A 27,025-nucleotide genomic window follows, 5' to 3' on the forward strand; every position below is an offset into this window, starting at 1 on the left:
ACACAGAGGTCACCTGTTCAAAGTCAGCCACATAGCCAGTCAAGGGAGAGCTGGGACAGGGGTGGTAGTTGTGTGTGGCTCTCAGCCAGTGCTGGTTTTACGTAGTTAGAGAGGCGAGAAGCGGGTGGTTTGTCCATTTCTCAATGTGCACAGTAAGGTCACGACGGCTGCCCAGTTCTGGTGCCTGTGCTCTTAACCGCTGCTCTGTTAGCCACATCTGAAAGCAGGCGGCCAAAGTCACGGCCTGTATATACCCTTTCTCCAAACTCAAGCCAGACACTGATTTCACCCAAGCAGCCTTTGAAACTGGGGCCAAAACCTTTTAATTCTGAGAAAAATAAAGGCTCGTTTCCAAAGGACTGACACATGACAGATGTGTACACAAAGTTTTTTGAGTTTTATTTGTTCCTTGGGTTGGAGATTCATCTTCACATGCATGCATTTTTAAACAGTAACAGTGTCTCGAACTGTTCCGAGCAGACATTAGACAAGCACAAGGGGTTGAAAATTCCTATTTAAAAAATGGAGAGTGCGGTGAGAACCGAGAAGTGACACACACGTGAAGGGGTCGTATTTATCCTGCTCCCCCAAAAGCTGAATCTCAGCTTCATTCACATTTTTTGATTACAATGATTTGACCTGATGTTGAGGTGTGCTGAGCGGCACCGGCCTCCCCCTAAAGGCTGTTTGTTGGTTCACAACTCACAAAATAGCTCTGAGCGAGGGGGAAGGAACTCCTCTGGAAGTTTCCTCCCCAGCCTCTGAAGGATCTCGGCACAACTCGCTGGGGACAGCTGAGTCTCCCCTTCCCTCTGGAGGCACTCTTCGTACGCGGCACATCTCAGAGGAAAGCTAGGCAGTCACTGCCCCTGCAGGTGGCTGGTAGGTTTGGGGGCAGTTGTTCGGATGTGTTTTCCCTTTGATTTCTGTGCTCAGGCTGGACCCCCGCCCCCCCATTTCTGCCAGAAAGAAGTGAGGTCCCTAGACTCGGGGGAGCCATATAAGGCCAGAGCTGTAAGGGCCATTTAAACACACTGTCCCTTCTGGCCCCTAACACTCGAGTAGCTCAGATGCTAGGGAGTGCTGAAGTTTTTTTCCCTCCCGACTTGAATTGGTAAAAAGACAATTGGGGGGGTGGGGATTGGCTACTGAGAGAAGTCCTGTGTCTTTGGTCCACCTCCCCAGGGCAGACCCTGGCAGACTGAAGAGGGAAAGTCAACTAGGGCAGGAGTCTAGTCCCAAGCCCTGAGCGCTACCAGGGGACCTGTTTGAGGCCTAAAGCACAGGCGAGAGAAACAGTAGGAGTTGGGAGAGGGGAGGGAGAGCTGCCTGTGGTGGGAACTTAGAAGGTGCCACTGAGCAGCCACAGGGGCGACTCGTGGCACCCGCCACAGACCAGTAACCCCTGAGCTAGATAAGGAGAGATGGAGCGCTGCTTCAGTCTGCTCCCGGAACTGCTGGCTTCCCAGCCCGCCCTGTACCCCCAAACCGCAGGGCACAGGGAAGGAGCTTGCACTGGGGGGGGAGGGGGGGACAAAGACTCAATGGTTCACTAATAGGAACAAGGGCCAGAGGCCTTCATCTAGTGGTCTACGCGGAGTCTTCAGAGGACCAGCCTGGGTTTCTCAGCCCCAGACTCTTAGGACGGGTGAAGCTGCGACTGGCTAGGTGGTCAAGGTGGGGGGAATGGAGAGGAATCCTGCCCTGACCCCCATCCCGGGCTTCACCCAGTCCGTCACGTCCTATCCTTACACCTGGTTCTTAGGAGACCCCCAAATTATTCTAGGGTGCCGTGGGACAGCTGAGCTTTTCTTCAGGGCTCCAGAGAGGAAGGCTGAGGGTAGTCCTTTGCTCTTGGATGCCTTCTGTAGGGAGAGCGGGAAGGTGGGGCTCTGAGAAAGGAGTGGGGGCAGACAAAGGCTTGGCCATCAGTTCACTTTCTCCACATTCAGACCACAAACCAAACACATCGGCATCATTACAGAAAGAAGAGAAAGAAAACTGGCATAAACCAAGATAAATAGCTTTTAAACATTTGAATGCCAAAGGAATTAGAGGGCCAAACCCAAGGTTTTGAAGATAGCACAGAGAATGACCTTTTAAAAAAATCTAAAGTCCACCCGACCACAGCTCAAATGTTTTGACCCAAACAACAATACTGTCAAAAAAAAAAAAAAAGCATTTGAAACAGAATGCTACCCTCAAAATGTAAACAATATACAAAAAAAAAAAAAAAAAAACACCAAAAACCCCACAAAAAACACAAAACTCAATGTTAAAGAAGTTAGATACCTGGTAGCTCATTTTTAACCGATGGATTGTGTTACACTTTTCACACACATGATGGCAACATAATCAGCAGACCAAACGCAGGAAGCCGGTGGGAGCCCAAGGCTGTGGCCTCTGCTGGAGGACAGCCCGCCAAGCTCGGAAGATGCGGGCCTCCCGAGGGACAGATCCAAATTTCCATTCTTGATTAGGAGGTGGGGAAATCAAGTCCAGACATCGTTCCTACGGAATCCCGTCCTAAGTCAGATCTGTTTTCTCCGTGAGCCACTTGGTTCCAAGTTCTTCCCCAAGTCACTTCATGGTCTTGCTGCTGCTGATCATTCAGAGCTGCCTATGGCCCCTTCCTGGGCCGGGGGGCGGTTGTCTGACCTATTTGCCTCTTCCAGAACAGTTCCAGCAGCCTCACTGGAGTCCAAGAATGCTGCCTCCATTCCCCCCTCACCTAAACGCTGCAGGTAGGGCACGGAGGCGGTGGTTCCTGCTCCAGAAGCTGAACTTGGCCAGGTTTGGAGGGAGCCGCAGGAAACCAATCCATCCATTTGAAATGTTTCCATAAACTTTCATCGCACCTGTGGGGTTATCTACAAAAGTTTTACTATAGATCATCCCAAATCCCCAGTTCCGGGTGAGGGGGTGAGAAGGTGCAGGAATGTACCTCCCCCAACACAGGGCTGTTCTCTCTGAGCCAGACCAGACTGCTCTGATGGCATCACAGAATGACACCCGGCTCAGTTCTGAGGCCTGGGTAGCTCAGCAGGTGGGTGGGGACCCTGCACGAAGCTGCAGGAAGCCACTCCCGAAGCACCCCTGGGGTGGCAGATCTGCTCAAAGTTAAGACGGGGGCATCAAGGAAAACAGCCCCAAAGCTGGGCCAGGTCGAATCCCGTTTCAGGCCTCCACATTGGATTTCCTGGGTCACATCTTCAAGTGACTCCGCGGCAAGCTCAGGCTTGGGTGCCACACTCCACGGTGGGGGGCAGCACTCCCTGATGGCCAAAACTGTCCAGGGGGACAGACCACAGGCACAGGGCATCAGATTATCTACATGGTGGCCCTGGGGCTTGAGGAGGCCTCTCTGCAAGGAGCATCCCAGGCACGTGGAGGTCTCCCCCAGCTAAAAGCTCAACTACAAGGGAGGGTGCGTGGGAGAAGGTCAGGAGGAAGTCAACGGATGGAGGGCACAAGGCCTCACTGGATACTCATCAGGTTCTGGGGGTTTCCCAAGGGGAAATAACCATCGAAGCATGAAGGCTCCTGCTGTACCTAAAGATGCTTTCTAGTTCCTCTTGACCAACGGGAGGCAGGCTTTAGACAGAGGACATCTGAACTCCAGCAGCCAAAGGAGCTCAGAGGCGTGGGTGATGATCGCAGGGTTCTGTGAGAACCAGCTGTCCAAGAGCCCAGCCGCTACCCCCACCCCTCACCATCCCATGAGGATGAACTCACGCCCCTGTGAGATCTCTGATTCTGATCCAAGATGCCTGCTGTTGATTTGGAGGACAGCATTTAGATGGAGGAATCAGGTAACATTTCACTTGGATCCAAGGTGAAAAGGTGGAGGAAGTTTGTGCACAATACTCCATAAAATGAAAAAGTTAATCCAGACAAGATCAAATGCAGCAGGACTGAAGTGTCTGACCTCTCCTCTGCCATCAGAGCACTTGGCCCTGAGAGGCCCCTTGGCCGGGTCCATGGGGGTGCCTCTTTCACTGAAGGGAACCGAGAGCAGGGCAGGGATGGGGAGGGTGATGGGGTGATGACACACATCATTATAAATAGCAAACCTGGAGCAATGAGATTTCAGAAACAAAACCCACATAAACCCACAAAGTCATCTCTAGCCCCAACGTATTGTTAAAAAGGTTACAAGGGAACAAAAAGGAAACCCCTTTTCAACCTGGGTCAAATGGGGGAAAGATCAAGGCTACACCCTGTGGGTACGTGCTCACACAGCACATCCCCTCCTCCCCAGCTAGAGTCTGTCAATGTCACAGGCTGCAGTCTCATCACTGAAGCCCTCCCCTCCCCCTACACTGCTCCCCACGCTCCCCACCCTCCCATCTAGCCCAAATACACCCTCTCCCTTTTCTGGCCCGACCCCACATCCGGCTCTCCGGCTCTGGCTGAAGGTAGAAGGTAACTACGTCAGGATGTTGGACATGAACTCGTTGAAGCGTTTGGAGTACTGCTCAGGGTTCACAGTCGAGATCTCGGCCCCCGCCTGTAACACACAGAGGCTGACTCAGGTCGAGCTCCCTCGCCCTGAGAGCCTACAGCCGGGAGGAGCCTGGGTATCCGGAAGTCTCTGGCCCAGCGTTTGAACTGAATGCTGTACCCCTGCCTGGGCAGGCCCTCGAGGAGCAGTTCCTGTCTCAGAACCACCGTGGCCTTGCTCCTTTGACTCACGAGCCCCCGCCTGAACCCACTGAGTAGCGGCAAGGCGGTGGGGAGGTGGTGGAGAGATGGATCTCTGGGTGGGGTCCGTGTTTGGAGACAGTAACTTCAAGTCCATGGGGAAAAGGGCCTCTGGGGAGCAGCGTGGGCGTGTACACAGAGCTATTCCCTGCAGGCAACAGGACGCACAACTTGCCCAGCAGCTCTGGGAATGGAACCAATAAGCTGAGAAGTAGGGGCCAATGGGCTGGGCAGATCAGCTGGTGGGGAGAGCACAGGGGTGGGCGGCAGGGAGAACTGGGAGGCTGGGAGGGGGCCTGCTCCCTGTGGGGGCGGGGTGGGGAGCGGCTCAGAGCAGGAGGCCCAAGGCTGCCCGCCCCGGGCCTCGACGTGGCAGGGAGGACTCACCCCGTGCTTCACTGTTTTGGCAGCGTGCGCGGCTTTCTTCTTAGCATCGTATGGCGTGAGGATGTCGATGATGGCCATGAAATAGACCTCTTTCTTGGGGGCACCTGCAGGGGAGGGAAGCAGGAAAGGAAGAAGAGGCGGCAGGGAGGAGGGCAGTAAGCAGCTGGCCCCGTGGCCAGACAGACGCAGCTCCCACTTACTTTCATGGCTTTTCATGGCATAGACGTCAACAGAGGGGTCGAACTCCCCAGGACCAAAGAAGCGGGGGAAGCTGAGGAGGTTGCCGGGGCTGTCCGGAGGCGTGCCGTAGGAGCACAGCAGGTTGCCACCCAGCCCGTCGTTCTCGCACTCCTCGTCCTCTGCCCGCTCCTCCACCTCCATCTCCTCCTGCTCCGCCCGGTCCACGTCGTGGATGCCCACCAGCAGGCTGTAGTCCATGATCTTCAGCTGGGCCAGGAACTAGGGAGGGTGAGGAGGGAGAGATGGGAGGGAGAGGTTACAGGGACACCCCAGTGGCATCTGGAAAGAGGAGAAAAGGCACTCCCTTCAAGTCCATCCTCCGATTCTGAGCCCCGGGCGAGAATAAAACATCAGTCTCCACCTTCAGTGAGCTCAGTGCCCAGCGGGGAAGACGGCTGTCCCCCGAGGGACGAGGCCGTCCCTCGAAGGAAGTAGCTGCGGGAGCCAGGGCAGCGGGGAGAGGGGCCTCTCTGGGGAGAAGAGCCCAGGCGGCCTGACGGAGGAGGAGCAGACAGGCAGGCAGAAGCTGCGGGAGGACGTAGAACACTGAGGGAAGAGGAAACTGCCCGAGAGAAGCTGTGGTGAGTCCCAGCGAAGAAAGGAGTCCCACACTGCACGGAGGCTGGAGAGGTGGGTGTGACGGGGCAGTGGCTTTCAAGCCACAGGTCTCAACCCACTGGGAGCCGGAAATCTAATTTAGTTGGCTGGGACTAGGCAGTTTTTATTACTAAATACTATGGAACAGGATAGAAAACATATGTAACACGACGTAGGCAGGCAGTGTTTCAGTTGTGCGTGTTGGGCTGTGAGGTAAAATGTACTTCTAATTGAGGGGCACAGGCAAAGCTTGAAAAACTATGTAATTCAGCTTCTTTAACAGTCAGGATGAAAATGAGGAGGAAAAGAAAAGGGAACAAACACCCCATAAGAAAGCCAGAGCCGGGGCGCCTGCCTGGGTGGCTCTATTGGTTAAGTGTCGGACTTTGGCTCAGGTCACTATCTCACAGCTGATGAGTTTGAGCCCCGCATCCGGCTCTGAGCTGTCAGCTCAGAGCCTGGAGCCTGCTTCAGATTCTGTCTCCGTCTCTCTCTGCCCCTGCCCCGCTCATTCTCTCTCTCTCTTTCTCTGCCTCAAATTAAAAAAATTTAAAAAATTAAAAAAAAAAAAAAAAAAAGAAAGCCACAGCCGGGCGACACTCTCAACCACCCACTCTCCTGGGTCTCTAACGTGCCAGCTACAGCTGTGAGCTGATTCCTTACAATAAACATCTGTCTGTCTGTCTGTCTGTGTATCTATCTGTCGGCACCCTAGTCTATTTCTCTGGAGAACCTTAACCAATTGCCCTCTGATGGATGAACAGGTAAACAAAATGTGGTATAAGCATACAGTGGAATATTATTCGGCCCTAAAAAGGAAGGCCACTTTGACATGTGTTATATATAACATGCATGAACCTTGAAGACATGATGGTAAGTGAAATAAGCCTGACGCAAAAGACAAAAACTGTATGAATCCATTTATATATAAAGCACTTAAAATTGCCCGATTCACGGGGCGCCTGGGCACCTGGGGCGCTCAGTCAGTTGAGCATATGACCGTTGATTTTGGCTCAAGTCATGACCTTGTGGTTCATGGGATCACACCCCATGTTGGGCTCTGCGCTGACAGCATGGAGCCTGCTTGAGATTCTCCCTCTCCCTCTGTCCCTCCCCCAATCACATTTCCTGCCCACCCCCCAAATAAATAAATAAACATTAAAAAAAAAGTCTGATTCACAGAGACAGAAAGCAGCGTGACGGCTGCCAGGGGCTAGGCAGAAGGAGAAACGGGGAATTAGTGTTTAATGAGTACAGAGTTTCGGTTCAGGAAGATGAAAAGTTCTGGAGATGGATGGTGATGATGGCTGCACAACAGCGTGAATGTACTTAATGACACTCAAGGATATACTCACAAATGGTTAAGACAGCAAATTTTATCTTATGCGTATTTTGCCACAATAATAAAAAAAAGAAAACATCTTAAAAGTTTGTAGGGTTTGGTTTTAATGAGCAGGCTCCCAATTTGTTAAAATAGGATACACTGAGTTATCAAACGGTCCAGTAACGCATTCACTATTTAGCACCTGCCCGCCCTGGAAGAACTTCTCCACAGGAAGCCCCATTCCACCAGAAGGCTGCTGGGTAAGTGGAGAATGGGAGCCAAAGAAGGGCCTGCTTGGTGGATCTCAGCAACTGGCTTCTCGTTGTCCCCCTCTCCACTACAGGGACACCTCCAGAAAGAAAGTTTCGGGGCATTTGAAAAAGGTGCTGGAATAGATTAGTGAAGAGGTGAAGGAAAGCATTCCAACTTGAGTTACAAAGCTTCTACCGGCACAAACGTCTCCCCCGCAATGGAATACTCATTCGCACCCACACTGTTCAAATCACCAGCCTTCCTTTTGTCCACACTCCTGGAAAGTAGTGAATTCAATTTTTCTTAAGGCTGAACAGGCTCCTGCTCTGAGGACAAGAGGGGGCCTCCTCAACCAAGGTGAAAACGAGGGTTAGTAAGTACCTCCACGTCCCGTTTCAGTTTTTCCAGGAAGTTCTTTTTACTCTCCTCTCCCACATGCAGCTTCTGCCCCTCATTGAGGAAGTCATTGTCTTTGAATGTCGGCAAGTCCTTGGCCTGGGAGAGCAACAGCAGTGTGTTAGGCTGGGTACCATTCACCCCCAGAGGTGATGGTACAGAAAAGGGAAGGGTCCTTAGAGCACAGATGGTCGCCTGCCCAATCAATAGGTTCAGCGCAGGAGGCTACAGTCCCAGGCCTCGGGCAGGCAGGGATGGCAAATATCTGACATACGTCAGACACTGAGGACTGACCAAAGCACGTCTTCCTGCTGAGCCGGAACTACCTCGGGGCTCAGGCAGCCACTCCCCACTTCAGGCTGGACTATGAGACAGAGATCGCCAGTCCTGTAGGACGATGACCAATCCAGCAAGGGTAGAGATTAAAGGCTGGAAAGAGAGGCCGGGGCCGAGGATGAGGACGGGCGGGAGCTTGGTGACACAGCACCGACAGGCCACACATCTGGGAACTGGGCTGGGGGCTGTGGTGGAGGAAGGGACAGGGTGACCGACAGAAGGTGTTTCTGATTCCAAGCAGCCCATTCCACACTCGCTCAGTACAGGTCCCGGCATACCTTCTCCTTGTCGCTCGCTTCTCTGGCAACAGTGGAGCCCTGAAAGGATAAGAGCCGTCAGGAGAGGTCCAGCTGAGGCAAAGTCCTTTGAGCGAGAAAACATGCACCAGTCTTTGGGGAGAGGCAGCAGGTGAACTGAAGGACGCTGGTTAGAGTCCTAGAGGCCAGGAGGCAGCAACTTGTTCACTTCCCGTGTCACGGACCGCTGACGGAGCTCTGATCGGACACTAGGCACGTGCTCGGCCAACAGCCCCAAACCAAGACCCGGTCCCTGCCCTTAGGGGACTCTCCTTCTAACGGGGGAGACAGGCAGTAAGAAGCAGTTATGCGATTAATTAATCCGTTAGTTACAACAGTACTAGGTGGTACGAGGGAGGAGGACACCAAGAGCACTAGCACAGGGCGGGTCCAGACTGGGGAGGGACAGGGGTGGAGGCCAAGGCCGGCCTCCTGCAAGAAGTGATATCTGAGCTGAGCCCAGAAGGGAAAGCAGGAAGCAATGAGGTGGGAGCTGGTGGAGGTGGAGAAAAGGGCAGGGAGGGAACGCAGGCCAGGCAGCCCGCGCGAGCTGCTGGAGGCGGAGAGCACGGGCACTGGAATGGAAAGAAACCCTCGTGGCTGTAGCAGGGAGAGAGAGGTGTGAGGGGACACGTCAGGAAGCCAGCTTCGAGAACAGTGGAGCACGGTGGCTCACAGTCACAAGCGTGTTCCTCTCCATGTCCAGAACCGTGCTTGTGCTGTCAGTCCGCGGGGCCCGGACACACGCCTGAGTGCGTGTACAGCACAGCCTGTCCCTAAAGCGCTGCCCTCGACGTGCACGTCCCACTGACAGGAGTTGAAGGACATCGACCGTGCCATAAATATGGTACGATAAATAACCCCTTGTCACTGTCATCTGGACCTCAAACAGCCTTTGACCCATAAGAATTAGGCACATCAACTCCCGAGTCTCCCGTCCACGCCAAAACACGTGCCCCGGCTCTCCCGACACGTGGGAGGGCGGCCACAGAGCCCTTTACCTTGAGGTCATACTTGCGGTGCACAGTGAGCCGATGGCTGAACACATTCCTGGTGACCACCATGTAGGTCTCCACGCCATCCACGGTCAAGCGGTACATGCCCAGGAACTGCGGCAAAAGGGTGTTGCCGTGACACTCCACGATGAACTAGAGCGAAGGGAGGAAGGCGGATGCTGAGGAACGTGTGAAGGTGCCAGGACAGACGGGGCTCGCCCCAGGCTCAGACGCTCCCGGGGAGTCTAGCTCCCAGACCGGTCGGTTTCAAAGGGGTCCCGTGAAGTCACAGGGGTTTCCTGGACATACAGCGGGCCACGGCCACCCCCGCCCACAGCGGGCATGGCAGAGGGAGAGGCTGAGGCAGTTCCAGAGCCCTTCTGGTTTCGCACTACTGGGACGCCACTGAACGTGTCTGCCATTTCAGAGGTGTGTCAGCACCTCAGACGGGTCTGGCCTCTCCTCCGCCGGCCTGAACGGGCAAGCCGGAGGGCACAGGGCGTGCAGAGGCGGGGCTGCCGTCCGGCTGTCCGGGAAAAATGAACGGCCCTGCACCGGGGGGCCTTAGCCATGCCACGGGCAGGGTTTTCGTTGTCCCCCCAAAGACCAGGAGTCCCTTTCACCACTTCTCAGGGGCCCCAGAGACAAGCCAGCTTTCCCTGAAGACGCAAGCAGGCCGCCGCACCGCCCCCTGCTTTTCTCCGGGACTGGTTCCTGATGAGCGGGGAGTCAGAAGGGGAAAAGCAGCGAGCCTGCCGAGCCCACAGGGCCTCTTTTAGAAGACACGCGGCAGGTGCCCGAGTGTGAAACTTCCCGACTCTGACAAGAAGCAGCTGTTCGATGGGACTGAATCGGTAACACGCCTTCATGTCTCCTTTTTCCCTTTTTTCCAGTAGGCATTTCAGCTCACAGACACATGGCACCGGGAAGGGCCAAGTGCTTGGTTCTCAGGAGGTGTGGGCCGCTGTGAGAGGACCAGTCCCTCCCCAGGGGCTCTCTTCTCCCTCTTGCCATCCTTCCTCTACCGCCCAGGCTTGGGACTCACCATACCTGGTGGTATTTCTTTAAGATGTTGTGCATCTCAGCCACATCCTCACTTGACACGGTCTTGATGACAAAGCGCCGGTCGTAGGTGGTGAGGAAACGTGTGCCACATCGGCCCTGGCTGTCACTGTTGATAGGGGCGCTGCGCGTCACCGAATTCTGACGGACCAAGACAAAAGCGGGCTGGTCTTGGGAGGGGAACAAAGACTCTGACCTTTACTTGGGCCAGACTGCTCTGAAGCCAGCCACGCCGAGACAGGCAGGGCCTTACCCACCCCTTGCCTCACCGGAAGTTCACCTCTCTCCCAAAAGTCCTCCTGCAGAGTGACAAGAGCTGTTCCTTTCCACCAGCTCCTAATCCCTGACTGGGTGGGAAGAGGGCTGACTATGAGACACTTCCTCTCATTCTGACCCCCTAGAACTGCCCTGTAAACTAAATCTCTGCCTCAGACGTTGGGGCTGAGCTTGAATCCTGACGCTCACAGGTAACATGACCTTGGGTGAGCCATTTAACTTGTCCACTCCTGACCTGGAACACGAGGCAGACGGAGATGATTTTCCCAGTTTCCTGGGGCGACAAAGACAAAGCTTAGTGCCACCGCTCCTCCTTGAGGCCCTACTCCCATTAGGACCAGAGAGCAGTAGAAGCCTCTAGAGGGGGTGGCGGGGGACACGTGAGTCAACCGAAGGGATGTGTTCACCGAGCAGACCTTTGCAAGGTGAGGCAGAGAGGGAGGTCCCAGATGTCCCCGTTCCCAAGCACACATGTGGGGATCTGCTCACAGAAATGCCTCCTCTCCAAGCCCTTTCCTCAGCTCTTACCTAGGATTCGACGCTTTCCCCTCACTGAATGCCTCCTCATGGGACCCCGGGGGAAGGAGGGAGCACCACTGTCATGGGGAGACTGAAATGTGACATGGTGAGATGCTCCCTGAATTAAAAGGGCATCCCCAAAGCAGGGTGTCCCCGACCCAGAAATGTTGAGTAGGCTACACAGCTGAGGGCCTCACCCTCCCAGCCTGGTCCTTCTCCCAGTCAGACATGCAGGCCTCCAGCCCAGGTGCGAAGGATGCTGCCTTGTCTGCAGGCAGCGCTTTCTGACTCCAAATCCTTCGAGTCCCCTCTCTGAACTACGCCCGCCCTGCCTCTGTCAGTTGTGAGCACAATCATTCGCCCACAAGGTTATTAGAGGAAAAATGCAGACACCGAGAGGATGTGGTTAGAATACCGAGGGGAAGGGAAGGGGCCACGGCGGAAGGAAGACGTCCGAGCAACGTGGGGTTGCAGTAGCGGCAAGAGTTTTCAGAAAACCTCCAGCTCCAATCAGGTCGTGATTCAGCTCAGGGCTCAGTCCGAACAGACGGGGCTGGAGGGACCTCCCAGTACCTCCTAGACACAGCCATTCTTGACCGTTCCGGGCCTGGCATCTCCTCCTCCCACATCCCCGTGCCCTCCTCTCGGGGATGGCGTCTTTGCAGGAGGCCCTCCAGAGCGGAGGGGGAGGGCAGGGGGACTCACCGAGGCGCGTTCTGCTCCTCAGGAACTACGCTATGAAGGGCTTACTGGGACCAGGCCGGGAGGTGTTATGGTCTCTAAAAAGATTCGGGCGTCCATTTTCGATTTCAATAGGCTGTACACTCCTTTTTTTCCTTCCCCCCCGCCCCCCCCCCCCCAGACAACTGAAAGTCAGTTGTATTTCTTAACTGCTACCAAAGTGAAGTGGAAAATTCTCCCACCATCACCAGCAGGCTATCTGCCAGGGGGAGAAGGTCCAAGGAAGGTGCTAGGTGGAGCAGTAACAGAAACCACACACTAGGAGTCAGACTATAACGTCCCTGATACTGGGACCGATTCCTTCCAGCGGGCCAAAGGCCTCTATGGCATTATCAGCCCCTGGAGGGGGCAGTCACCAGTCTCGCCAATCCCCCCCTCCCAACAGAGGACAGGGGACAAGTTTAGGAGGTGGCACTCATACCTGGCAAGGTTACACTACCCTTGAAGTCTTCCTTTTCTACTCTGTCTTATCTGCTTTAAGAGGCCTCATCTCCCGCTGGCAACAATTCTCTTTTAAGTCAAACTACGGAGGAGAAGGGTTCTTCGGCCTAGACTGGGAATGTCAGACTGAGATGAAGCAGCTTCCGCAGCCCTCTCCCTCCCGCGCCTCTCCCTCCCAGGGAGACAGCCTGAGCCTTCGAGGCAGTTTCAGAACCACTTCCAGGGCCCTCACCCCTCCAGAAGCCTGCCAGCACCGGGGAAAGACCGCCGGGTGGGTGGGAGCAGGACAGGACAGGAAGATGTAGCATAAGAACGGTGGACCAGCCTTGCCTCTCCTCGTCCTGTGGCTTCCTGGCCCCACTTCACTCCCTGACCCCTCCGACTTTGCAAAGACACCCAGTACCTGGTAATCCTGATCATCAATCCCAAACCTCTCCCGGAGATTCCGGAACACCATGGGGCAGTACTCCTTAAACTTAAAACGGCTGGGAAGGTTCTCCCTAGGGCAAAGCAGAGAAATGTCTTTGTGAGCCTCTCCTTGCCCATCTAATCCTTACATCAGAACTTCTGTGGGTTTGGTCCACAGGTCATCAGAATCGGAACAATTTGTGGCGCTTAGAATGGAGGTTTCTAGGCCCCAGAAATTCTGGACAGGAGTCTGGAGACTGCATTTTTAACCAATACTCCTGGTGATCCTGAGCATGTAAGAGTTTTAAAACTTTACATCCCTTGTGTTGACTTGGTAAAAATTAGTCGAGCTGTGTACTTACAATCTGTGTACTTCTCCTGCGTGTTATCTTTAGACGAAATCGACATTAAAGGGAAAGAACCTTACCTGCCAAGAAGTGAGACGGAGTGCAGGCCCTTCCTGCACGAGAGCTGTACTTGCTACCTGTCAATGGCTGCATGGGAGCAGCAGTTGTGAGGCAGACAGCAGTCTGACTGCTAGAGGGAGCGGACTTTCTCCACCAAGGGACCCTCTCCTCGGGGACACTGCTATCGACACGTCCTGAGGCCCTGCCTTGGGCTTCCCCCGGGACGGAGGACAAGGGTGCTTCGGATTAAAGAGATCTCAAATGACTGGAATCCTGTCTTTTCAGGAAGCCTTGTCTGTGGGCTGCTGGCACCAACCTGAACCCTTGCCACTCCTTGGTCAAAAACTCAGACTCCCAGGAGGGCAGAGAATCGCCTTGAAGGGATGCCTCCTCCAAATCCTCCGTCTTTACAACGGCCACCTTCCTTGGGGAGTCCCTTTGAGAAATACATCCCTCTGACTGCTCCAGGATGATATACTTCGAGGAAATAAAAAAGCAGTGGCTTCTCATGAGGGCAGGGGCCTGGCCTGCCTCATGTACCCATCTTCTAGTAAGGAGCACTGCAGGCTAATAACTAGCACATAAACAGTCGTTGAAAGGCCAAAAGGAACAAAGAAAGAAAAGAAATCGATGCTCTGCTTTAGGCCAAGATGTCAAGGTCCCAGAACTTCACCAGAGGCCACGGACCCTGAAATGGGCACTGGTTCGATGCCCACTTCCAGAGCCCTGACCCCTGGGAGAGAACAACCTCCTTTCCTGCCTCAGAGCCAAGGGCTGCCTCTTCTTCCTTACCGGGTGTGATATTGTGATATAATAAGAAATATATATATTTGGTCTTCATTCCTGTTTCGGACACAGAGCAGCTAAAAACCTTGGAATTTCCTAAGTCATAAGAGCAATAAAGAGGTCTTTTTTTAAATTCATAACAATCCCCTTAAAACCACATCTGAGCTTATGTGAATAAGGTGATTTTTGGAAAGCCTCAAAGGATAGGTGCTGGTTGCCAGGGGAACCAACCAGGAGGAGAGGGCTGGAACTTTCAGTCCCACTCCCTGGATGGCAGGGAGGGGAGAGGGGCTAGAGGCTGAACCAATCACCAGTCGATTTCCTCAATCATGCCTTCTTAATGAAGACAGGGCTCCGGAGTTCGCAGGTGTTGCATGCATGCAGGTGTGGGGAGGGTGGTGTACCTGGAGAGGGCATGGGAGCTCCGCACCCCTTCCCACATACCTTCCCCCATGTGTCTCTTCTAACTGGTTGTTCCTGAGCTGTACCCTTGATGATAAACTAGTAATCAAGTAAATAAACTGTTTTCCTGAGTTCTGTGAGCCCCTCCAGCAAATTAACCGAACCCAAGGGGGAGGGTCGGGGGAACATGGGCCCCACAGCAGGCTGGTCAGAAGCACAGGTGACGACCTAGATTTGCGGGGGGTGGGGGGGGGCAGTTCTGTGGGACTAAGCTCTTCACCTGTGGGGCCTGACGCTAACTGCAGGTGGACAGTGTCAGAGCTGAATTGAATTGGCAGGGCACCCGACTAGTGTCCTACAGAATTGCTTGACGTGTGGAAAACCCAGTGAAGTGACATGTGGTAGTGGTGTGAGAAACACAGGAGTTTTCTGTCTATACAGGTGGCCGCTTAGCCATGAAGACAGATGTCTTCTAGAATAAGATGTCGTTATTACTTACTGTGGCAGAGAGGCCACTAAGGGATATTTTCAAATCAAGCGTCCCTCCAGGCTAGCAGTCTGGCAATGGTAGGGTGACAGAGCCCAGCTGGTGAGGTGCGGGGACGGTGGGGCAATGGAAAGTGGAGCCAGGATGCAAATGCAGAACAGAGGGGAGTGTGCACAGCGAATGGTTCCCAGGGTGACCCACAGTAGGATGAAAACGTGAGGCTTCCAGAGGGCTCAGAGCCGGCCCCACACTGGACCAGGTAAGATGGCTGCTCCAACAACCTGAGACAAGCTTCCGACCCCAGTGCCGATCCCAGAAGCCACAGTGAACGAAAGTGGGAAGAATTACTTTGGATGGCGCCCCTGGGCCCCATGCTCGGCCTGTCTTTCACACACCCGTTGGAGAGGGAAGAGCTTGGCTGCATTCCGGGCCAGGAACATGTCTGGCAGCTTCTTGCCTCAGACGGAGATCAAGATAGGGCCACTGCTGTCAGCCTCACACTAGACACCACAGCTCGTGAGCAGCTCACTGCTACCTAACCTGGCCCCAGATGAATCACCCTGGGCCTGGCCACATGCCCCGAGGGACACCGGAGGCAGGTAGACAAAGGCGATGACAGAACACCGCAAAGGGTCTGAGAGGCCCATAATGAATGGATTTTCCCTGCCAGTCTGTCAGCTCTGAGATCCAGGTGTCCCTGTCACACCCTGCCAGGCGCTGGCTTGGCACTATCGTGCGCCAGTTTTCAGAAGCTCTCTGCCTTGAGGGAAAGGACTGCCCACAAAACCTGAGCCCACTCAGTAGGTAACTTACTTATTGAAGAGATGATTGTCCACCTTGATCTTGCTGTATGCTTTGAAGTCATCTGGCATTAGCATGACAGGGACGGGGACATTGCTCAGCTCATTGATCTGCAAAGCAAGAGACGCGATATGCTACAAACGTGAATGCCGCCATCTCACCAAAAACGTGTCTATGGAGTCCCTCCTGGTCTTTGTATTTCTGCTCTTCTCTTCAAGTTAAGTTCCCAACTTCATCTCTACCTACTGAAATTCTCCCCACCTGATAAGGTCCAGCTCAAAAGGCACCTCCCTCCAGGAAGCTCCCCGTGATTCTCTAGACCATAAATATTCTTTCTGATTTTGGAATTCCTGAAGCAGTGTTTGCATCTGTCCTTTGGGCCATCGCACAGCCTCCCTCATATTGTGGTTAGTGCTTATCAACCTCACCAGCTTGCTAGACTCTAAGCGAGGCAAGACCCTATCACTGATCCTTGTAAGCAAAGGTCATCTAACTGATCTCCAGAGGCTCCATGGTGCTTGGCACCATGATTTGCATCTGGCAGATACTGTATCAATATTTGTCAAATGTAGTAATAAGTGGATCAATGAAGAAACATCACACAACCTATGTGGGTATGGTGGCCTTTAACATCTTCATGCAAATTGAGGTCACTCAAGAAACCAGGTTATGGTACGAAAGCAGCTGGATGAGTTTGTGTGGGTGGATAACTCATCTCCAAGGTGAAGGATTAAATTTATTTTTATAAGTTTACTTATTTATTTAAAAAAAATTTTTTTTTAACATTTATTCATTTTTGAAAGACAGAGAGACAGAGCGTGAACGGGGGAGGGCTAGAAAGAGAGGGAGACACAGAATCGGGAGCAGGCTCCAGGCTCCGAGCTGTCAGTACAGAGCCTGACATGGGGCTCAAACTCACAGACTGCGAGATCATGACCTGAGCCGAAGTTGGCCGCTTGACCGACTGAGCCACCAGGCGCCCCTAAGTTTACTTATTTGAGAGAGAGAGAGAGGAACAGAGAGACAGGGAGAGTCCCAAGTAGTCTCCCTGCTGCCTGCACACAGCCAGATGCAGGACTTGAACTCATGAACCGTGAGATCATGCCCTGAGCCAAAATCAAGAATCAGATGTTTAACCGACTCAGCCACCCAGGTGCCCCTAAAATAAAGGACTAAGTGAAAAGATGAGGTAGACATCTGGCCACTGGCTCACTCTCACTCTCCTGATTAAAAAAGGGCCAGTTCTTGGGGTGCCTGGGTACGCAGCCAACTCTTGATTTCGGCTCAAAGTTCTTCAGATTGAGCTCCATGTCAGGCTCTGAGCTGACAGCAGGGAGCCTGCTTGGGATTCTCTCTCCCTCTCTGCCCCTCCCCCACTTGTGCTCTCTCATAATAAATAAACTTTTTTTTTTTAATTAAAAATAGGGGCGCCTGGGTGAGTGTCTGACTTCAGCTCAGGTCACGATCTCAGAGTTCGTGAAGTTCGAGCCCCACACTGGGCTCTGGGCTGTCAGCGCAGAGCCCGCCTTGGATCCTCTGTCCCCCCCCCCCCCCCCCCCTCCATCTTCATGGATGTTCATGCTCTCTCTCTCAAAAATAAAAAAATAAAACTAAAAATAAATTTTAAATAATTAAAATTTAAAAGGGCCAGTTCCTAAAGCCAGGTCCTGCCTTCTGCTAAACTGGGGGAGATGGGGTGGGGTGCCTTACAAACCTTCCCATGGGCTTTCTTCTCCCTTCAGGGAGCAGGAGGCTGCCGGAGAGCAGGCTTCCCATTGGTGCAGAGCTGAGAGAGCTCATCCTGCCCTTCCCTGTCCCCAGCTTAGCCAATTAGTGGTCTAATTAGCCACAGATGTCCTCTCCCTTCACAGCAGAGTATTTGACACTTGACCCTCTACCCAGTGGCCACTAATGCATTCAGGATTTACAGAGGAAACCTTAGGTCTGCCTTAATGGCTGGGGGGGAGGGGACGCACAGCCTTATGTCTCCCAGAGACTTTCCTTGCAAATCCTATTATCTCAATGAGGCCCATGTGGCAGTGAGGGAATAACCTAGAGTCATTAGGAGCATGAATGGGGGAAACAGCATTTAATTTGCTGCCCCTTTCATGCTCCAAACCTTTTTTATTTAGAAATGTCAGAGGATAGAAGTTCAAGTTAATGCAGTAACCAGGCTGGGGAACCATATTTTCCTAGAGTTAGTGAAAAACCGAATTTGCTTCTGGGGAAATGAAGGAAGGCACAGGCATATATATGTGGCGGAGGGGCGGGGGGGCGGGTAAGCAGGGTACTGGCAGAAGTTGGCAGTGGGGCAGAGACTCAATAAACTGCTGGCAAAAACGGACAGGCATACACACGAGAGTATATCCTGTATGGGTCCATTTACAGGACATTCTAGAGCAGAAATCTACAGTGAGAGAAATCCAAAAAGAGGCTGCCTGGGTTTGGGCTGGAGGTGGTTGACTGTAAAGGGACATGACAGGTGTGATTCTGGGGTGACAGAAGTGTTCTATATGTTGTTTGGTTTGATAACTACATGACTATATACATTTGCCGAAACTCATCAGACTGGACACTGAAAATTCCCAGCATTCAGGTCTGTGATGCCTGCCATTGGCTTACAGCCACACACACACACACACACACACACACACACACACACACACACTTCCCATTCCAGGGGCTGCTCACAAGGGAGCCCGATTGTTAAGCTTGTGCCTACGGAGGAAACCATTCTACTTCCTCGTTTTCCTGCCAACACAAACAATTCATGGTAGCTGGCCCACCTCCTCCCCCTGCCCCCCTCGCCCCCGCCCCAGCATTTACTGCCCGGCTCTGACAGCTAAAGAAGTTAAGAAGTTCATAGAGCATGTGCAGCTTCCGGATTTTCTAGTTCACACCTCCACACTAGAAAGGACATACCACTGGCTCCAAGAGTACGGTTTTATACCAAAATGTTCTAGTATTTGCTATCCATAGATTCTGGGATCGTCTCAAATCCAGATTTGGTGCCAGGGCAGGGCTTGATGCTGCGAGGACTAGAAACGACTGAAGCCCTTGCCTGTGAGGGTCAGCTGCGGCAAGCCGGGGGGAATTATTCTAACAGCAGCTATTCAGGAACACTCATTAATTCTCTGTTAACTTTTAGTTCAGCCTAGTTCGAGTGGTTGTTCGGTTGGTTTTTAGCTCTCCCTTCATCTCTGTTCTTGACTACACAACCCAACGGGAGGAAATTTCTGAGATACTTTTTGGCGAACAATCCATACATCTGAACTATGTAGACTCACCTCTCATTTCCACTGGGCCCCATGTAGATGATTCACTCTGGGGATTAGCTGTACTATTTTTTTTTTTTTTTTAGTTGTGCTAAATTTTACATCCCCAGAGAGTTCTATTCAATTTCAATTGAACAAGCACTTACTAAAATACCTACTACATGCTTCACTTCATGTTAGGGAGGAGGGGGCGCACAGCGGGGGAAACATGCACACTATGTACCCAAAAGAAGTAGGAGGCTTCTCCTCTACTCAGGGAGAGGAGACAAACCCGTGACATAAGAGAAATTCAAAGTCAAGTAGTATACAAGTAAGTGCGAACACAGCACAGAGACATCAAGAACAGGAGAGGCTCAGAGGGTGAGGTTAATGTGGTCACAAAGACTCCTGGCTCTCACACGTCAGGCTTGAAACAGGGCACCTAATGCCTCTCCTGGTATTGCCAAGGGCACTTGACACTGGAAGAATCTACAAGATCATGTTACACCCCTACTTAAGATCTTCCATGGCTCTTCATCAACCGCAGGGCAAACCTCCTTAGCCTGACATTTAAGGCCTTTCCTGACCTGGCTCAGACTCTGCCAAACTCATCTTCAGCTAATTTCCACTCAGTGTACCGAGGGCCTTACTCTGTGTGCCAGGGCTGTGCCAGAGCTGGGGATACAAAAATAAAAAGACATGATCTCTGTCTAGCTGAGAAGACAGACAACAAAGAATACAATGTGATGAGTGCTATGGAGTTATGAATAAAGGGAGGTGGCAAAACAGATGAAGAAACTGGTGCTGCCTGGGAGTGGGAGTCAGAGTTGCTGGCTAGAGGAAGCTGTGGAGAATGTGTGAGAAAGGCCTAGGATGGTAGTTCTCCAAAAAAAAATAAATAAATAAATAAATAAATAAGAGGAAGGAAATCCCAGGTGGTGGGAACAGTCAGAACCAAGCCTCAGAGTTGTAAAAGTCTATTGCCCAGCCTAAGTACAGAGCTGGGGGGTGAGGAGAAGGCTGGAGGGTGAGAGAGTAGGTCAGCAGCACTAAGGAGTGGAGGGAGACAACGTAGGAAGATAGGTGACTGGTCTAACGTGTTCACATTATCAGTATTAATAAAGAACAGCTGCTTCTTTTTACCAAATACCTAAAAGTGGCTGGTGCTTTATATTATCATATATTGTATATACAAATACATAGATATCACATGTATCGCAGATTTTCTGCTCTGTGCTATTATTTCTAATACCTGGTTGGTCACATGAACTGCTATTAATCTGATTTTGCAAAAGAAGTTCAGAGTACCTTGCTCAAGGTCACATAGACAGGATGTGCAGAGTCAGGATTTGCTCCCAGGTCGGTCTGGTGCCCCTATACCGTGCTGTGTGATCCTTCTTATGGATAGCTACCTTGACTAAGGAAGCATTTTCCATCCCTTGCCTCTATTCTAATAATCTGCAAGGCAAGTGTTTTTGCTTATTTTATAGAAAAGGAAAATGAAGCTCCAAAGCTATAACAAAGGGCAGAGCCTGGATTTGAACTCAGACTTGTCCACTATATAAATCTGGACTTAACTAGGCAGGAAATGGGAAGTCCTCTTGGGTTTAAGTCTGGGAATTCACATGTTCAAATGGAACAGAAAGGTATCCTGGAATCAAAATCAAGTAAGGACGGGAAAAGGCAAAAATAAGCAGCAGTAAGACCATTTATGGGGCCATTACAATAGTTCAGGTGACAGACTCTGGCAGCAGGAATTGAGGAAAGGATAAAGCTAAGAGAATCATACAAGATCTGGCTAAATGACACTTCCTCTGTGAGACCCACTCTGTCTTTCCCAAGCTGAATTAATTATTCATTCCTCTGTGCATCTTTATAACCTAAATATCACACTCACTTGGGTAACTGTTTGCTTGCATGCTTGATTTTTCCACTAGGCTTAATTTTTCCCCTAGAAGGAAGTGACCACCTTACCCATGTTTATGCCCCTAGCACAATAACTGGCACATAGTAATTGCACAATAAATGTTGGCCAGAGGGATGCATGGCTAGAAAAAGGGGACTGAAGGATGGCAACACCAGGACAAAGAGAAAAGAGACAGCAAAGCTGTTGTGACTTTGCCAAAGACTCATGGTCTGGAGAATGGGAACGAAGATTAAGTCAGCTACAGAGAAGGCTATGACTAGACCTTAAAAAGTCTTAAATACCAGGGAGAGAAGAAGAAACTTTATTTGGTAGGTAAAGGGGAGTAACTAAAAGTTTCGAAACCTGAAAGGTCATGACTTACAGCAACGTTTCAGGAAGATGTGCCTTTCCTTTATTATCCAGCACATTTCTGGGCCAACCAACCCCTCTGCCCTTCAGCAGAAGTGCACTTGCGGAATGCATATTCATTCAAGTATCACGCTAAATACAACGCGTTAGGATGGTAAATCTGTTGTATCTCACATCACGTAAGTGGTTTTTGGATTATCCACATGATTAACTCCATGAGCCATCAGCATGAATAATAAGGAGGCTAAACAAGCTGAGTGAGAAATTTAGGAGCAGAGAATTCACCCTCGGCTGATCCTACTGGAGATGAAAATTCAGTCGCTAGTTCTCGTCTGGTGAACTTCTGACTCCAGAAGCCTCTACTTCCCTGTGTGACCTTCATAGGAATTGTTACACAGAAGGCGTGGGCGGGACGTGCTGGTTTCCTGACCTGTCCTGCAATTCTGTGGTTGGCTCAGCAATGGGCTGGCTACCACTGACAATCATGTGTCACCTGCCTCCATCAGAAAACATGTTGTGTTGAAAAACACACTCCCAAGACCAAGGAAGTCCAAGCAAGACCTCAAACCAGAGAGGAAAAAAGCACGAACAGAGCCACAAGTGCCAACAAATTCACCCCTACGTTTATTCGTCCTTCTGCACACCGTGGGTTTTCTTCTCCTTTTCTTCTCGGTGAGGTGGAAAGCCCTGGCAAAGGGCAAAGTTATCCAAAGGCCTCACTAGAATGGGAATATTTACTGAAGGTTTTAAAAGTGGCAGAGGAAGACAAAAAGGCAGGTAAAAGAGGTTCTGGGTCTGCATTAGGCAAAGAAAATACATGGGCAGAACAGGGGTGAAGTGTGGGGGGAGAACTGAGCAGACTTAAGAATGAATCTGTCCCTTCCACCGTACACAAAAATTAATGCAAAATGGATTACAGACCTACATGTAAGAGCTAAAACTATCAGACTTTTTCTTAGAAGAAAATATAGGAGTAAATTCTTAGATATGACACCAAAAGTACAAGCAAAAAAAAATTCATAAATTGGACTTTATCAAAATTAAAAACCTGAGCTTCAAAAGATACCATCAAGAAAGTAGAAAAGATAATCCAAAGAATGTGAGAAAATATTTGCAAATCATATATCTGATAAGGGACTTGTATCGAAAATATATAAAGAACTCTTACAACTCAGTAATAAAAAGGCAACCCAATTAAAAAATGGACAAAAGTGTTTTTAAAAGAATGGGCAAAGGGTCTTAGATGTTTCTCCAATGAAAACATAAAAAAGGCTAATTAGCACATGAAAAGATACTCGACACCATTAGTTATCAAGGAAACACAAATCATAATTACAAGGAGGTAACACTTCAAATCCACCAGGGGGGCTATAATAAAAAAGACAGACAATAACAAGTGTTGCCAAGGATGAGGAGAAATTGGAAACCCCACAACCCTGCTGGGGGAAATGTAAAATGGTGTAGAACAGTCTATCAGTTTCCTGTATGGTTAAATATGGCTACCATGGATTGCTCCCACTCTCTCTGATAACCTGGGTGAATCTTCACACATACCTGATTCCTGAAATGGCCAACAGGTTATCGACCCAGGTCTGGAGATCTCTGGTTTCCACGCCCCTCTCCAAGACAATCTCTTCCCTAACTCAAGAGCCTCTAAACTGTTTTGCATCCACAAAAACCCTGGTTTTCTCTCTTTACTAGTTCTTCCCTGACAGATCCAAAGTCTTCGGACTCTTCTCCTTTTCCTTCAGTCTCCCTCCACAAAGTCAATGGGCCGCATCTCTTGTCCAGGAGAGGAGCTCCTGTAACAACACCAAGCTCAAAAACCTGTCTTTGTCCATCTAGAAGTCAATCAACCACTTCAGGACAGAGTAACTGACTTTTGCTCTCGATAAAGACATAGCATCTCACGCACCATCAGTCACAGACCATCATGCTCTAAACGCCTAAGTGGGTGAGAGACTAAAGAATCAAAGAAACGTGGTATCTGAAACCTCAGATTGCAAAGAGTGGCAACAGTGGGCTTCTGAAGGAAGGTAACCTCCCAGAAAGGCGAGCAATCTGCCAAGAACAATGCAGTCCTGACCCCCTAGAGAACTGCAAGATTTTATACCACTCTTCTTCTGCAGAGACACCTCCATCTCCCAGATGGGGACCCTAAAGTATCAGACCTTATGGCAGGCCAAGATGAATGCAATAAAGCTTGGAACTAACTGCCCTGCGCTGCTTGGCCTGTCCAGGGAGTGGTGCCCAGTGCCTTTCCCCTGAGGTGCTCACTCATTACACCCAGAACCGTGGGCCTTACTTAAAGTCAATGCCTTCCCAACTAGCCCTCAAATGAACTTTCTTCAAGTTAGCAATGAAGGAGGGTGACCCCCTAGTCCAAGAAAGTAAGAATCACAGATGCCTATCCATCTGCCATTCAGAGGCCCACATCTGGGCAGACTCATTGCCAAACGTCACACACACTCCCGAGAAACGGCGTGCACAAGCACACATACAGGAGGGTGCATTCAGGTTCTCCAACAAGACGATAATCCCCACCTATCCTGGCACTCGGTTGAGAGATGGAATGAACAACAGGAAGCACAGAAAGTGAGACCTGCCATTCAAGCACCACCAGTGGCCAACACAGCCCATGGTGTCGGACAATGAGCTGCATCTTTTGCCGTGGCCATGGGTGAGTGAGCTAATCCCCCACCTGAGGCCTCCATTTCTTCGTGTATAAAATAAGGACCCAAGGTAGTTAGCTGCAATATTCCCGACTCTCAGACCTCCACCAGTTCTCTATATAGACGGGATGCTTTCTAGTGAGAAGTAGGCTGTAGAACAAAATTAAGGATTGACTTCCAGGCAGGGACACAAGGTTCACATTTTGATGACCCAGTTTCACTTGCAATGTTGTCAGATGACCCCTGAAGCAGCAGGAAGCAGGAGAAACAAAGTCTGCTGGACTACTCGCCCAGAGCAGCTTCCAGGCAATGCTAGTCTCTACCCCTGGCCAGGAGGACCCTCGCCTGAGTGAGGTTACTGAAAACCGTAACCTGTCCAAGACCAAAACACCAACAAAGACCTCATCATATGCATGTACATTTCTGTACTAGATGTAAAGATCTAAAACCCTGGCTCAGACTAAGGTTCATCGATCTCCAGCTGAAGGCTCCTCTACCAAAGCAAAGCACAAAGTCTTGCTGGCCCCAGGCCCCTTTGTCATCATTTGATCTTGAGGATAATTGCAAGTGCTCTGAAAAGTCAGGTGCCTAAACTGAAATTCACAGGGAACCCAAGCCATCAGCTTCATCTTCCTCATTCCAGACTTCCAGTTGGTGAAGTTGGTGTTTCAGGTCCTTTAGCTTCCTCTGCTCATTCCTGGCGTAGGGACTCACAGTGCAAGTGGTCAGAAAGCAAGGAGCAAGTGGATGGAAAAGAAAAGAAAGACCCTAAACAATCAGGGCACAAAGTCTTCCAGCTCAAGCACTAATGCTGGGCTCCAACTTCCTAGGACAATCTCAAAGCACCCCAAAGGTCCAGGGGACCGCCCTCTCACCCTAACCACCATCCACTATCACACCCTTCATGACCATACAACAGAAAGCTCAATAAAAAGAGAAGTCAGTGTCTTTGACATGAACACCATAGGCGAATGCAAAAAGACACATTATTTCTACTATGAATAGCCCTCCTTATAATCAGGCCTCACCTTCTCTCAAATGGTTACATTCTCTCTTCTCCCTAACCAAGGAAGACCCTGGTAAAGTGTCTGTGGTTCAAGGAAGCCTGTGCTTCTCCAGTTGATACATCTTGTTCAAGAAGAAAAAAAGGAAACCCAAGAAGGATTTCCACAGTCAGGGGTAGGGAGATCTGGAGGGTGGGAAACTTTAAGCAGCCACACCAACCAAATAACCAGAAATAGAGGAATATTCAGGCAGGCCAATGCCACTTGCTCCGTCAACTGGACAGTGAGCTGGCAGCCGGTTAAAGGAACAAGGGGGGAAACACATGCAACAAACAGGGTGAAGGGATGAAAGCGATTCCGCCGCACCCAGGCCTTCCCCCAGCGCTCCAGGGACTGCCCGAAGCGAGCAAGCCAGACGCAGGAAGCTAGAGGGGCTGGAGGGAAGGGAGGGGGCGACGGCATACCACCGTCGGAGACACCAGGCCTCGCGTGGCGCTCGGGGAGTGCACACCCGGCCGGGACGGCGTGCAAGGGTGGGGTGGGCGTGCAAGTGGCTTGGCGAGGGGCTGCAGGCGTCACCGGCAGGGCCCGCGGGGCGAGGGCCGGGCCTGCGGGGGGCGTGGGAGCGCGCGGCGCCGCGCTCGGAGGGGCGCGCGCGGGGGAGCTGGTTACCGTGTGGTTCACCCCCCACATCAGGACGCTGAGGATCGGCTCGCTGGCCCGGAATAGCTTCACTTTCTGGCACACGAAATGCTTCTTTTTGGTCTTGGTCTTGCTGGCGCTGAGCGGCGCCACCGCCACCGCCGTGGTGCTGGTGCAGTTGGACGACATGCCCGGGGCGGCGGCGGCGGCGGCGGCAAAAGGGGGGGCGGCCGAGACGGCGCACAAGCCAGCGGCCCCAGGCCTCCCCGGGACCGATCCCCACCCCCGCTCCCTCACCGCGCCATGGTAGCGCCCGTCCCGTTACCTCCCCACCCCGCCCCGGTGGTTCCGTCCGCCCCACGGCCCGCCCCCACGGCCCGCCCCGCCCCGCCCCGCCCCGCCCCGCTCCGCTCCAGGGAGTCGGCCGGCTCGCTCCGCACCCCGCCCCCGGGCGCCGCCGCCGCCCCACCGTCACCAGGCGCTCTCCTCCCCGCCCGGGTGGTAGCGCCCGTCCCGGGGAGGCAGAGGCCGCCCCGCCCGCCCCTCCTCCCCGGGCCTGACAGGAACCGGCCGGCCTTGGGACGCCTCAGAGCCCCGCGCCGGAGCAAAAACGGGAGGAGGGCTGGGGGTAGGGCTCGCTGTCTACCGCCGGAGGGTTCCTCCTGTCCGGGCCCCCTGAAGCCAGGGTTTGGCTCTTTCCCTCAACCTGACGTGCCAAGATGGCGGCAGCGCCCCAGCTCCGGAGGGGAGGAGGGGGCGGGAATGCGAGGAGGGTGGGACGTACCATCCCACCCCAGGGGAGAGAGGAGGAACAGGGCGAGGGGAAAAGGCAGTCCTGCCGGGAAAACTAAGGAACGCCCCCTCGCTCCACCCAAGCGTGGATCTTCCCACTCCCTGGGGCCTGGAGCGCGCTCCACCCGCGGGTCACGCCCCTTCCCCCCGGGGCCAATGAGAGAAGCAAGCCGAGAGCCCTGGGTTTTATGAATGGGTCGCGCGTCCACCCACCTGCCGCTTGGCCTCCTCCCTCCAAAGGGTCCAGTTAAAAGACCGGCGGCACCTTAAGACTTCTATCCTACAGCCGAGAAACATAATCGTCTTATTCTCTGGCTCGCTTCATGAAATCTTTCGGTAAACTGCCCACGCTTTGTTACATAATTCCTCTTGGACGAAGGATCTCCATACATGCGACACAAATTAACAGGTCAATATCGTTCTGTGGGGGAATTCGTAAATTCGGTACTCCGCGCGTGGTTGCTCTTTAAACAGTTACAAAAAATGTAGCCTTTATTACCAAGTAATAAAATAAAAGACATAATTAACT

General features: G+C 52.0%; 1 protein-coding gene across 6 annotated transcripts; it reads right to left on the reverse strand.

The window, feature by feature from the left end:
• Positions 1–378: 378 nt before the first annotated feature.
• Positions 379–26,046, reverse strand: PIP4K2B (phosphatidylinositol-5-phosphate 4-kinase type 2 beta). Of its 6 annotated transcripts, XM_045488637.1 has the most exons (11): positions 25,735–25,846; positions 25,087–25,186; positions 15,870–15,967; positions 12,970–13,066; positions 10,578–10,730; positions 9,534–9,680; positions 8,515–8,553; positions 7,886–7,999; positions 5,292–5,550; positions 5,092–5,195; positions 4,517–4,852 (listed from the first exon to the last, which is right to left on the reverse strand). In XM_045488637.1, exons 3-11 carry the CDS (start codon positions 15,932–15,934, stop codon positions 4,532–4,534), a joined length of 1,299 nt encoding a protein of 432 aa, XP_045344593.1. In that variant the 5' UTR covers positions 15,935–15,967; positions 25,087–25,186; positions 25,735–25,846; the 3' UTR covers positions 4,517–4,531. The 6 variants fall into 6 exon arrangements, with proteins under 6 accessions (XP_045344595.1, XP_045344593.1, XP_045344592.1 ...); XM_045488639.1 differs by lacking the exons at positions 4,517–4,852; positions 25,087–25,186 and adding an exon at positions 379–4,510 and having other exon boundaries at positions 25,735–26,046; XM_045488636.1 differs by lacking the exon at positions 25,087–25,186 and having other exon boundaries at positions 25,735–26,046.
• Between the last annotated feature and the right edge of the window lie 979 nt (positions 26,047–27,025).

This window comes from Leopardus geoffroyi, chromosome E1 (genome assembly GCF_018350155.1).
Source record: "Leopardus geoffroyi isolate Oge1 chromosome E1, O.geoffroyi_Oge1_pat1.0, whole genome shotgun sequence".
Taxonomy (NCBI): Eukaryota; Metazoa; Chordata; class Mammalia; order Carnivora; family Felidae; genus Leopardus; species Leopardus geoffroyi.